At 38.5% G+C, this 12805-nt stretch overlaps 4 protein-coding genes across 8 annotated transcripts; 3 read left to right on the top strand and 1 right to left on the bottom strand.

Moving 5' to 3' along the window:
* The first annotated feature begins 5 nt into the window (after positions 1-5).
* LOC104703032 (uncharacterized) lies at positions 6-683 on the top strand. Its single transcript, XM_010418997.3, has one exon. It carries the CDS (start codon positions 105-107, stop codon positions 567-569), a length of 465 nt encoding a protein of 154 aa, XP_010417299.1. The 5' UTR covers positions 6-104; the 3' UTR covers positions 570-683.
* Positions 684-798: 115 nt separating this feature from the next.
* LOC104702935 (protein WVD2-like 1) lies at positions 799-4130 on the bottom strand. 3 transcript variants are annotated; one of them, XM_010418900.3, is made up of 7 exons: positions 2878-4130; positions 2176-2410; positions 1956-2047; positions 1767-1857; positions 1552-1623; positions 1365-1475; positions 799-1276 (listed from the first exon to the last, which is right to left on the bottom strand). In XM_010418900.3, the coding sequence occupies exons 2-7, from the start codon at positions 2404-2406 to the stop codon at positions 1010-1012; spliced, it is 864 nt and encodes a 287-aa protein (XP_010417202.1). In that variant the 5' UTR covers positions 2407-2410; positions 2878-4130; the 3' UTR covers positions 799-1009. The 3 variants fall into 3 exon arrangements, with proteins under 3 accessions (XP_010417202.1, XP_019099863.1, XP_019099861.1); XM_019244318.2 differs by having other exon boundaries at positions 1956-2044; XM_019244316.2 differs by lacking the exon at positions 2878-4130 and having other exon boundaries at positions 2176-2418.
* Positions 4131-6378: 2248 nt separating this feature from the next.
* Positions 6379-7709, top strand: LOC104702836 (uncharacterized protein At2g34160-like). The gene is made up of 5 exons (XM_010418790.3): positions 6379-6740; positions 6904-6952; positions 7042-7104; positions 7202-7266; positions 7344-7709. Exons 1-5 carry the CDS (start codon positions 6585-6587, stop codon positions 7485-7487), a joined length of 477 nt encoding a protein of 158 aa, XP_010417092.1. The 5' UTR covers positions 6379-6584; the 3' UTR covers positions 7488-7709.
* A 494-nt stretch (positions 7710-8203) lies between these two features.
* Positions 8204-12702, top strand: LOC104702507 (flowering locus K homology domain). Of its 3 annotated transcripts, XM_010418400.3 has the most exons (7): positions 8204-8411; positions 8998-9706; positions 10887-11133; positions 11368-11516; positions 11601-11873; positions 12003-12200; positions 12330-12702. In XM_010418400.3, exons 2-7 carry the CDS (start codon positions 9008-9010, stop codon positions 12498-12500), a joined length of 1737 nt encoding a protein of 578 aa, XP_010416702.1. In that variant the 5' UTR covers positions 8204-8411; positions 8998-9007; the 3' UTR covers positions 12501-12702. The 3 variants fall into 3 exon arrangements, with proteins under 3 accessions (XP_010416702.1, XP_087313883.1, XP_087313848.1); XM_087457757.1 differs by lacking the exons at positions 8204-8411; positions 8998-9706 and adding an exon at positions 10270-10395; XM_087457722.1 differs by lacking the exons at positions 8204-8411; positions 8998-9706 and adding an exon at positions 10270-10448.
* Positions 12703-12805: the final 103 nt, after the last annotated feature.

The following is a 12805-nucleotide window of genomic DNA, read 5'->3' as shown; positions in this document are numbered from 1 at the left end:
GTAAATTTAATTGATACTATTAATCACGCGGTTCTTTATAATTCGGTGAATAAATCAAGAATTCACATAGAGACAGAAACAGAAAGAAACACGAACGCCCAATAATGGATTTAAAGAAAGCATCTTTGGTTTTTTACTTTCTTATCTTTCTCCATCTGCAACGCCGCGTTGCTCATGCGATCTCTGCATCTTCAACAACTCTAGCCTCCGCTGATCCAAACCATGACAATCCCCCGGTTCAAGAAGTCGAATCGAAGCCGGAAGGTGATGTGATCTCCCGGAATTTAACGGAATTAGCCGTCGTTGTTAAGAAGGGAGGCGGAGGAGGAGGTGGAGGCGGAGGCAGAGGTGGAGGCGGCTTCAGCGGAGGAGGACGAGGTATTGGCGGAGGATCACGCGGAAATGGCGGTGGCGATCGAGTGATTCCTGGTAGAGGAGGAGGAATACGTCCGATTCCGATTTATGGCGCCGGATCGCACCACGGTGGTCATCGTTCAAGGGGCGGCCGGGAAACTGCTAGCGGTTGGTTAGGTTTATCGATTTTAGCCGGTTTGGTTTTGGTTTTCTAGAGTTTCTTTATTTGATTTTGCCGGTTTAGGTTAATTGTTTGATACCGGTTTTGCTTCCCACTGGTTTGCTACTTTGCTCTCTGGATATATCAGAAGAAGGTTGTTGTTAGGTTATGATTCTCTTCTTTACCAACTTCAATCTTACTAATCTAACAATTAATCAACAACTAGATAATACTTCGGTAAATAATCTTAGCTACTAAAATTTAAATCCAACAACACTAAAAAATATACAAATTTCAACATTAGGATTTAGGAGTTCCTTCAACAAAGTTAAAACTGAGAAAGACAAGTTACATTGTGAACCAAACATATACCGGAAATAACCGGAAAACAAAGAGTCTTTGTTTTGATTTTAAATTTTTTCTCCGGTAAGATCAAAGTTAGTTTGAGTAAAAAACACAGACCAACACAAAGCACCACCCGTTCATCATATCTTTTCAAGCCTCACAAGCTTCTTCAGCGCACTCGTTCACTGGTTTCAATCCAACTTTGCCTTTGCCAGATCTGAATCGAGGGCTTTCGTGGGCAGCATCGGCGTTCATGCTCTTGTGATCGTCTTTGTTCTGAACTGTTCCGGTGCTGTGTCGGTTCCGGTTAGAGACTGTCTTCAGAACCTCTTCACGGGAAGATGAGGTGATTGCGTCGCTGAAGCTTTTTCTCCGAGAAAGGATCAGTTTTGGCGACTTGGGACGCGTCAGAGGTTGCTAGAAAGAAACATAACATAAGTTATATACAAGAACAATGCTAGTGACTCTGAAGAAAAAGAGAGTTTTATTATAGTTCGAAACATACCTTCTTGAGCTCAGGTTTTGCAGGAGGCGCTTCGTAGTAGAAGTTGGGGACGGGTTTAGCCTTGAACTTTAGATTCTTTCTAAGCTGTTTCAGTGCCGCTTCTTGTTCTTCCTGCAAACCGTTAAGATCAGTGAAGCTTCACAACCAGTAAAAACAAAACTGCATCTACCAGAAATGTGTACATTACCTTTTGCCTTTGTTCAAGCTCATTCCTTGCGGCTTCAAGCGCTTGGTTTTTCTCCTCGAGCTTTTGGTAATACTAAACCACACAGACCAAACCAAAGAAATTCAATCAGTAAACAGAACAGAGTGGAAGGAATACTAATTGAGAGTGCCCATTTTAGGGCTTATTTGATCTAAAACTGAGTTGAGGGAGCAGAAAGGTTGAATATTTTTACTAACCTCCTTGCGCTTCTCAGCACGTTGAGCACTTCTAAACGTTGGAGCACTTCCATAAGTCACTGACTTACCCATCCTCATTGAAGTTGCCACACTTAGTAAATATCATTAAGGTAACGTTATCGTGGTTTTCTTAAGCATCGGATACATACATAAGTAATATTAAATGATATAAAAGTAGGTAAAGGATACGAAGAAGCGATGGAGCAATTGTCATCATCATCGATATGCTTCTTCATCTCGGGTTGCAATGGCTTCCTCACCGCGAGAAGAGAAGCATCCTGCTGCAAAAAACATAAAGAAATAGGAAATTTTTTCGCTTTAGGCCTCGATCATTTACACATCTCCTAGTCCTATCATCTACAATGCATTTATAATTCCAAGTTTTTTCAAAACCGATGTTATATATTACCTTTGAAACTTTTGCATTTCCAGTACGGGTTTTAGGCGATTTTTGAGCTACAATTCTCTCAGCAGATGCGACAATAGGTGAATTTTCAGAAAGAGACTTCTCCTCTGTGCATTCTTTGACTTCAAATTCCTCCTCAGGCTCTTCTGCAGCTATCTTAGGAGCAACATGAACTCTAGCGCTTAAAACGTCAGCGTTTCTGTCCATAAGCACCTCAACAACTTCTCTTCCCATTCCACTGCACATATCAACCACCAATGATTCAATTCAATTTGTAAGATCTCAGGTTTTTTCTACACCTTCAACTTTCTCTCTCTCTCTCTCTAGTCTCTACCCTAGCAACAACAAAATCTCATCTTTATTATGAAGTTTGCAACTTTTTTTTTTTTTAATATAATCTGACATTGCAAAGTTAGATTGTAATTAACAGAGATTGGTTCAAAGTTATGACATTGCGGAAACTGTAGAGAGAAAGTCATAGGAAGAAGAATTCAAAAGTAAAACCAACACGCATAGACAACAACCCAGATGAAGAAAGAGTCAAAATTTCAAAAAAATGTAAAATTTGAAAAACCTAGATGGGAAATAATGAGGGGAAAGCAACAGATAAAACAAGAATGTGAGGAAGAAGAGTGTACCCAAAAACAGAAGATAAAATTGATTCGAAAAAAAAATGCAAAAATAAAAGTGTTTGTATCAACTTACACAAATCTTGTAGGAGGAGGATTAGAGGAAGAAGGATTCTTGTGCACCACCACCTCTGTCTCCCTCTCTCCGATGGCCCGTGAGAATTCTTTGCAGACAAAATAGAAATGAATGTCTTTTTTATCCACAACAAAGTTCTCTCTCTCTCTCTCAAGAAAAAATAAATGGATTTTTTTTTTCCTTTTGTTTTTCTTTGAGGGCGGTGACTATTTTGGATTTGTGTTTGATTTGTTTAAGCTGTTGAGTATTTATTGGGACTTAATTATCATTTTTTCGAATATATTTTTGGGCAAACGTCATTTTTTTCAAATCTAATAATTTTTTTTTCTTCTTAAAAAAGAAACAGTTTACTTTAATTTTTGGAATTTCTTGGCGCTTTTACCGCATGCTTCTTCAAAAACAAAAATAGATACACCCTAAAGATGTAAACATTGAAAACGTACGACTTCGTAGGAAATGTAAATCTTGTTTGATTTTATAAAATGTGGCTATTAGTTTTTGAGTTAAATTTATTTTCTTAAAAAATAACGGTAATCATTTGTTAAGCAGTGGAAGTAGTAGTATCTTATAAGGAAATTAAAACTCATAAATAATCATGGCGGATTTTAAAGTCACAAGACGGATGCCAATGTGACCATTACCTTTTCATTTAATAAAAACCATAAATACCAATGTGACTTGTTGTTGTAGTAACTTATTTAATAACGCACCTCTCCACTAACGTGATACCAGTAATAGAAATGCTTCATACCTTTTTCGAGTTCAAACCTCAAGAGTAATATTTGTACTTTCCCTCGCTACTTTGTTTAAATTTTTTGCAGCTTTGTTAAGTTATAATTATATTATAAGCTTATGAACGCCTAGACTAGAGTCATAGTGATGTGACTCCGGACTACGGACGTGAACCACGGACGTACGGACGGAGCAAACCCAGCGGAACGATTCGGAAGTACGACTCGGTTGGGCCGTGAACGAATGGAATCGGCGGATGGAGCGATGTACGGAAGGAAACGGCACCAAGGAACGACAAGAACGGATGGAGAGAGATTCGCGAGGAGATGCTCGACTCGTTTGGCTCTCGGATAGATGGGGATAGACGTGGAATGAGGTAGCGACACACAAGGGATGGATCTCCTTGCGATACAGCCAAACTAGTAGCTAACGAACCCGGTTCGTGCAACTTCTAGGGTTTCGTTTCAATCACTGAAAACGAGAGAGAAAGATAACTTCTTGTTCTTTATTCTTGATAGTCTACCTTTACATGATAAGGTCTAGGCCCTTTATATAGGGTGGCTTATATAAGGGGACTCTCAAAACCCTAAACACGTGAGTAAAACTAAAACGCAGCGTCCAGGAAATAGTTTTAAAAGACAACGGTCATAAGCGAAATTAAACTAAGGATAGAATGGACATGTGGCCGAAGTGGTCCTTGGTCATGGCCATGCACTAGGGATCATAGCCTCATTAAAACCCCCTTGGTAAATCCATTGGGAAAAACCCAAGGTGGGAAAAAGAGTACTAATTCCCCTAATGACTTGGAGGTCTTCACCCTTGGGTGATGGTGAAGACCATTAGAAGAGCCTCGGTCGGCTGTCTGTTGGGTCCGTGATCAAGCGTCTCTTGTTCTTGAACGAAAGCTTGGGCAAAAGTGAGGCACTTCTTCCTTGCGGTCCTAGCTGCGGTCCGGCTCCTTGTTGTAGCTCCGGGCATCAGGTTCGATGCTTGGGTTGAGGGCCGTCTAGTTCCGGACGCAGTCGCATCCTTGGTTCCTTGCGCGCTCCAGTCCTCGTCCGTGTCCGTATGCTGGCCATTGTCCCGGGTTCCATCACATAGTCTCGTAGAAGACCCCATGTCGCAAACAAATTTACTAAGATAACATTCGTTTGTGTGCCTTTTTCATTGTTAAAACGTCAAAACTCTAATAATCACACACACATTGTTTTTTCAAACTAAATAACACAACAAACTTACAAAATACTATACAATTTTGTCAACACACAAGGAATTTAGTAATAGTTATTTCTAAAAAGTCAAAACATTCTTTAAATTCAAAAATTAATAAGTATTGGGATATGAAAAACCGGAGATCGACCGAGATCGACGGTCGAGATGACAAACCCAATAATATGTAAATTATGAAGATCGAGAAGAATCTAGAATATATAGTTTAGGAATATTTACATTTATTTAAATATATTATTTACATTTACATTATCTTAGTTTAGGAAATCTCTTATATATATAAGAGAACATAAGTTGTAATATTATAATTATAAGAGTCTAATACAATTCTTCCTTTAATATTTTATGTATCTATTATGATATCAGAGCAGTCGATCCTATAGATCTCTATTTCTTTAAGTTAGGATTTTGTTTGCTTCCGTTCCTATTTCTCTTTTATTTGATTTTTTATCAATAAAAAAAAAACTTTCAGTTTCGTCTCTCTAAAAGAGAGGCTCTCTTTTCTTGACCTACCTCCATCGTTTTACTTTAACGTTGTATACTTCTACTTGCAATTTCAGTATTTTTATTACTTTGAAAAAGAAAAAAAAAAAGAGGAAGCTAAACTAGAAATACATTAATGTAAAAAAAAATAAAAAAGTGAAAAATACATTAATTGCTAGGCTAGAAACATCCGATTCCGACAGAACACAATAAACACCTTTGATGTTTAATTTGAAATTTAGAACAAAACACATACAGATTTGAATAAAACGTACAAGGACGGACCCACGTCTGCAACTGGAACAAACATAGGACCCACGTCGCAACTCAAACATCAGAGCAAATCTTCGTTCTTCCTTTTGGCGGCAAAATTCTTTAACCAGGAAAAAGCCAAATCGGTCGGTTGGTCCAACAAATTTAACAATTGGTCCCCAGAATCAAAGATATTATTATTATTATTTGCCTACCAAAATCATTCAACGAAATGGGTTGATATTTGAAACTATTAATATACACAAGGGGAGAGATAACAAAATATTATAGTATATGATTTGAATTTGATGATAGCCCGTACCCGTATCTGTATTATAGTATCAAATTAAGAAACTGACCCTTTTGAAATAAAGTGAATCACCATTTAAAATAATAATAATAGACTTTATCGTCGCCCAAGGTCTATTCTTCAACATTGACATTATTATCTAATTAAAGCCGTTCATTTAAAAAAATCTCTCTATTTATTCGATTCATAACGCATATTAAATGATTACTATATCAACATTTATATTATCCATCAAATTGTAAAAGTCAGTATCTTTTATAGGTACATATTATGATTTCGCAAAAACACAATAAATTGAGGTCCCGAATATATTGATTAATAGTAAAATAGATATTAATTGAAACTAAGGCCCTATAAGCTACCTCAGGCCCAATTAGATTGATAAAAGACGCACAAACATCGGGGGTAATCTGGTCATTTACAATACTCGAAGCGAGGTGAACCAGTCCGTTATTCGCTCTCTTACTCGGTCAACAAACCGCTTGAAGACGAACACGTGTCGCGCTTTCGTTGGCTTTACGACTGCTATATAAATGCCGTTAAGCCTCACAACGGTTCTCTGATTTACCCGAGAACAAAACAACACCAATCCCAGAAACGATCACACAACGTTTCACGCGAGAGATCAGATAGAGAGAGAGAGAGAGATACAGAGAAGTTAGCGAAGAGGATTTTGAAAGAAGAGAGTGATCGATCGAAGATGGCGATGGAAGTAGCAACACCGGCTCCGGCACCTATCCCATCAGAGAGGAACATCGTTTTAACTCCGGCCACAACTGTTGAATCTCACAAGAAGAACAGGATCCAGGTCTCCAACACCAAGAAGCCTCTCTTCTTCTACGTTAACCTCGCCAAGGTAATCATCGTAACCCTAACTTCTCCATCAGATCTATACTTTTCAAGATCAGATCCGTATTGATCCTGAATCGATCTTTAACGATTGGATCTAGATCGCAGAATCCGCTATTTATGTGATTAGCATTGCGTTTGATTTTTTTTTTCTCCGTCGTATGTTACAGAGGTACATTCAGCAATACAACGAGGTTGAGCTTTCTGCACTTGGAATGGGTAAAAGACTCTTACTGTAACCTAATCTTTGTATATGATATGTGTGTTCAGATCGGTTGGATTATGATCTTATCTTTTCGTGTATATAGCAATCACCACTGTGGTAACAATTTCTGAGATTTTGAAGAACAATGGAATGGCTACAGAGAAGAGTGAGTTAAAACTCTCTTTCTTGCCATCAATCATTGTGTAAACCGTTATCTTTCGTTTTAATTCAAGAATCTGTTTTTGTATTCTGTTAAACAACAGAGGTGTTAACATCCACTGTGGAAATGAAAGATGAGACCAAAGGAAGGATGGTTCAGAAGGCCAAGGCAAGTGCTATTTTATAATGATATATGAGCTTTTATTAATTGCGATCCATATACTCACTTCTGTATATGTGTTGCAGATTGAGATAGTGTTGGGCAAATCAGACAAGTTTGACTCATTGGTGCCACCAGTGACCAACGGTAAAACCCCGGAGGAGATAGCTAATGCAGAGACGCAGGCGGATGAGAAAGCGCAAGAAGTTGCCGCCGCCACTGAGGTCTAATATGGAAGCGGTTGTGAGGGATACCACAGAAGAAGGAAACGATTTCTCTTATACACTATTTTTTGCTGCTTTTGTTTCTTGTGTGACATATCGAACATAATACTCTAGTTATGAATGATAGTAATTGTTTGTTTAGCAAGATATAGTAATCTTCACTCTCTGTTTCCGTTTAGCATCTTGAACAATATGCATATCAATATGTTACTATGATTTTTTTCCCAACTTCCGAAATTACATATTTTCCATACAATTTTTGCAGAAATAGCACAAAATGAAAAATTCAATTGAGGAAAACTAAATACATGCGAAGCAGTAAACACCAACACGTGTGGCAATAAAGAAATTAATTCTAGTTATTAACAGTTAAACTCTTAAATACGATTAAATTAAAATCTTCAATGAAGTGACCACCTCCTAATTAATAAATGTTACAGCTGGTTAAGGGGAGATTATATGTAAAGATTTATTAATAATTATCAAGCCAAATGAGGTTAGTTCAATTAAATGATGAAGGAAAAAAATTTCTTTATAACGAAAAAGGCGAAACAATGATATATTAAAAAAAAATTAAACCGATATAAATTGGACCAATACAAAATTTAAATACAGTACACTAATACAAAATTTAAATAAATAAAAACTTATTTATAAACATACGCAAGGCCCATACAAATTGGACTTACTACAATATAAATGCGGCCTAACTTGTGTCGCGAACCGTTTATAAAACGAGAAGCTGATAAAAATAGAAGGACTAAAGTGGAATTAATAAAAGTAAAGTGCAGTAGTTCTCGATCTCAACTTTAAGATAATATCCACCCGCCTCCATTGTTACCGGAATCTCTCTCTTTCTCCGCCGAACCCCCTTCGAATCGAGTGTTCGTTAATCTCTCTACTAGCGTTTGAAGGTTCCATCGGTACCACGTAAGTTCGCTATGTTTACTTTAAACCTAATTTCAAGCTTTTAGGCTATGCTTTTTAATTGCCAATTCTAGGGTTCCTCGCCGAGTTTGTATATATTTGCTCTGTTAATCTAGGGTTTCTATTAACTTGTTGTAGTCGGGCCATCAAAAATTTCGAGTTTCCGAAATACTCCGGTCGAAATTTAGAGGGTTCCGTTTGTATCTGTGCGTTGCTCTCGTTTGTGCTAAAAGTAATCTTGTTTAGTCCTATGAACTTTATTGGGTTTAGTTGTATCTTGTATTATGATATACTCACTCTAGTTTCTTCAACTCCTTGATTCTTGCTATTGCAAAATAAGCTTAGCTTAAGTTGACACCTTTTATATGAAGCTGATAGTAGATGTATTATACTTACTATGTTAACTTTTTGAATTAGCATGTTCTTGGCGAAGCTGGTGATGCATTGTTTTAAATTCTGGCCGTATTTTTCTTCCCAACACTTGCTTAGTAGTTTGTCTACGTTTAGGAGGAAGTGAAATCTCTCCAGTGAACTTTTATTGTTTGTATATGTCTACCATGACTTATGTGTATGTTTGTTTTTATTTCAGAGCTACAGTCATGGCTGAAGCTGAAGATCAGCAAAATTTTATTGCACATAATGGAGATCAGGTACCAGATGAAGGGTTAGACGAGGTGCATAATGGGATTCCTTACCAAGTTCATGATGAGACACTTGATCACCAACAATACCAGGTTCAAGATCCGACTCTTGATCCTCCACCGTACGTGGTACAAGATCAGACTCTTGAACCCCAGCAGTACGAGGTTCAAGATCAGTTAGAGTTTCAAGGATACCATGTGCAGGACCTGGCTCATGAAGAAGTCCAAGATCAGCCGCAAGATGACCTACAATACCAGCCACAAGATCAGCCGCAGGATGACCTACAATACCAGCCACAAGATCAGGAGCAGTATCAGTTGCAAGACGAGGCTCATGATCATGCCCAGTATCAGGTGGAAGGTGTGGCACAAGATCACGATGGTAATGATGTGCAAGATAAAGTAGAAGATGAAGAAGGAATCCCTGAGCATCTTGAGCCTCTACAGCAATCAGAGCCTGATGAAGGGGCAACAGTTGGAGGTGAGGAGAAGAGGTGGCCGGGATGGCCCGGAGAGACGGTGTTCCGCATGCTGGTTCCTGCACAGAAAGTGGGTAGCATCATTGGTCGCAAAGGTGATGTCATTAAGAAAATAGTTGAAGAGACAAGGGCTCGAATAAAGATTCTTGATGGTCCTCCAGGCACAACCGAAAGAGCTGTGAGTCTCTAATCCTTTACTCCTTGCCTTTACATTTCATGCTATATTGAGTTGCAGCTATTAGTCAAATAATGCTCTTGAACCAAAACTAAAATAAATCCTAATGACAAGAAAACTAATATAGTAGAATATCTACATTTTTTGGCTATATAAGTCACTGATCTAAAGTTTTCAGGCTCTAGCTTTTGTTAAAAATGTATAAGGCCATTAACTTTTAGGTTAAAGTCAACCCTTTTGCATATTCTCCCCTTGACCTCAATAAATATATAAGTAAACAGATAGGAAACTGCACAGCCCATCAACTCAAAGAAGTTATGACCAATTCATGTCGGAAAGTGTTCTAGTTTGAGCTGAGTGATATGATCCTGAGCTGCTAAAAAAGTGTTGAAGAATATAGTGCACCAAGCGAAACCACCTTAGTTAGTAAATTAAGCTTATGTCGCGTGTAGTAACCAGCAGGCCTGCTTATCTCCTTCAAGTGAAAGGAGGAAGTTAATCGTCGAAGTTGATAAGATGTGAGTAGGGTTCCCCTTTATTGCTGTGACCACCATGAATCTGTGCAGGTTTTATCTTGCAAGTTTTATGGCAACATTTCAATCATCGATAAGGTCTCAAATACGAAGAACCAAAGCCAGATGGCAAGGATTCAGCCTTGAGCACTACAAAGTGCTGATAAGTTTATCGAATAGGCAAGATTCTTCTTGTATAAACCTCAGTGCTATGAAGCTCTGCATTCTTTCTGGTAACTTCAGTACCTGGATGATTGATGTCTTGTTGCAGACTTTCTGCAGCATGCAAGGACCTGCTTAACCGGATGTAACAATATGTGGACGATGAGTTATGGTTTAGGCAACAATTAAGTAAAGAGAAATTTTAAGATTGCATGAAAAAGGGTCTAGGAAGAGCTTTTTTTTTAAGTCTAGTAGATTGGTAATGGCTGCTATTGCATCTTAAAAAGGCGATAACCTAATCACCATGGGTAAAAACTTTAAAAGTTCATAACAGGAAATAAACATCTAACTGGTCAAAGTGCATTTAAGTCGGTACATCTTTGGGATTTTTTTTAAGATTTGAGAATATGGCACCAAAATAATAATTGGTATAGAAACTAAGATCGCTGTTTGTGAAATGTTTTAGTTCTTTTGGTAATGTTGTCTACTTGTTTCCTCTTTGTCGGCAGGTTATGGTTTCTGGTAAAGAAGAGCCCGAATCATCTCTACCACCTTCGATGGATGGCCTTCTTAGAGTCCACATGCGGATAGTTGATGGTTTGGATGGTGAAGCTTCTCAGGCCCCTCCGGCTTCAAAGGTGTCAACAAGATTACTAGTCCCAGCATCTCAGGCTGGAAGTTTGATTGGAAAACAGGGAGCAACAGTTAAAGCTATTCAAGAAGCATCCGGTTGTATAGTCCGAGTTCTTGGATCAGGTTCCTTCTCTTCACGATTTACATGCTGAAAAAATTCTCTCTTGCTTTGTGTTTTTTGGTTTCGTTTACGCTATGGACTATTCCTTATTTTTCCCTTATATGTAGAGATAAAGGCAACTGGTAATTTTATATTGTATCTTCAGAATAATTTCAACTTTTTGTTTTGGTGTGTGTTTCATTTATTCCTCATCCATTGGTTTTCTAACTGAAATTTATTATGGCGGATTTGTGTAGAGGATTTGCCTGTTTTTGCTCTTCAAGACGATAGGGTTGTTGAAGTTGCTGGGGAACCAACCAGTGTTCATAAAGCCTTGGAACTGATTGCATCACATCTCAGAAAGTTCTTGGTTGATCGTAGCATCATCCCATTCTTTGAAAATCAGGTTATCTTTTGTTCCGTTGGATCATTGGCAATTTTTCTCATTTGTCTCTATAAACTCGTCTCTCAACTCTGCTTTTTTAAACAGATGCAAAAGCCAACTCGCCAAATGGATCATATGCCACCACCACACCAGGCATGGGGTCCTTCTCAAGGTCACCCCCCAAGTGGTGGCGGAGGAGGCTATGGTCACAACCCACCTCCATACATGCAACCACCTCCTAGACATGATAGTTACTATCCTCCTCCTGAGATGCGTCAACCTCCAATGGAGAAACAGCCGCACCAAGGTATATCTGCATATGGGAGAGAGCCTTCTATGAATGTGCACGTATCGTCGGCCCCACCTATGGTCGCTCAGGTATTCATCCAATCGCTGTAATTGGTGAAGTTGATTTCTTAGAAGTTAACTGTTCAATCTTCTGCAATGTATGTATGTAAGTAAATCATATGAAATCTGACGGGTGTGGGGATTTGTTTGTTTTTACAGCAAATTACACAGCAAATGCAGATTCCACTGTCTTACGCAGATGCTGTAATTGGGACATCAGGTTCAAACATAAGCTACACTAGGCGTCTTAGTGGAGCAACAGTAACCATTCAGGAAACCAGGGGAGTACCTGGTGAAATGACCGTTGAGGTTAGCGGAACTGGCTCACAAGTCCAAACTGCTATGCAGCTTATTCAGGTACCCATAGATTCTCACACCAGATTTCTTAACCATAGTCACCTTTAAAACCTCTTATCTTGCAAAAAGGAGACAGAAGCTGGTGTTTTTTGACGATGAAATCTGACTGTCGAATGTGGTTTATGACAGAACTTCATGGCTGAAGCTGGAGCGCCGGCACCAGCACAGCCTCAAACCGTAGCACCAGAGCAGCAAGGCTACAACCCATACGCAACACATGGCTCAGTCTACGCAGCGGCTCCAACAAACCCGCCTGGAGGATACGCTACGGATTACAGCTCAGGAGGCTACGGTTACTGATGAAAGATTTTTAAGTTTCTTTAGGATGTTTTTACTACTTGCAAGCAAAAGAGTGAGAACGCTAGATGCCTAATCGAGTATATGTTGTTATTAGCGAGCACTCGGGGTTCTTGAATCAATCAATCCATATTGTCTTTATAAATTTTAACTACTAAGCTGTCTTTGGTCAAACGTTTTCATTAATCACTACCTCATTCATAAATCTCTCTTTTTTTTTAAAGGAAATGTTTCTCTTAAAAGAGAGTTCTATCATCTTAATTGCATTTTCATATGATGTTAGAGGTAATATCATTTGATATGAAACG

Source organism: Camelina sativa, chromosome 1 (assembly GCF_030686135.1).
Source record: "Camelina sativa cultivar CO46 ecotype springtype chromosome 1, ASM3068613v1".
Taxonomy (NCBI): domain Eukaryota; kingdom Viridiplantae; phylum Streptophyta; class Magnoliopsida; order Brassicales; family Brassicaceae; genus Camelina; species Camelina sativa.
The sequence above is the reverse complement of the archived record's forward strand: the minus strand, read 5'-3'. Positions and strand labels throughout refer to the sequence as shown.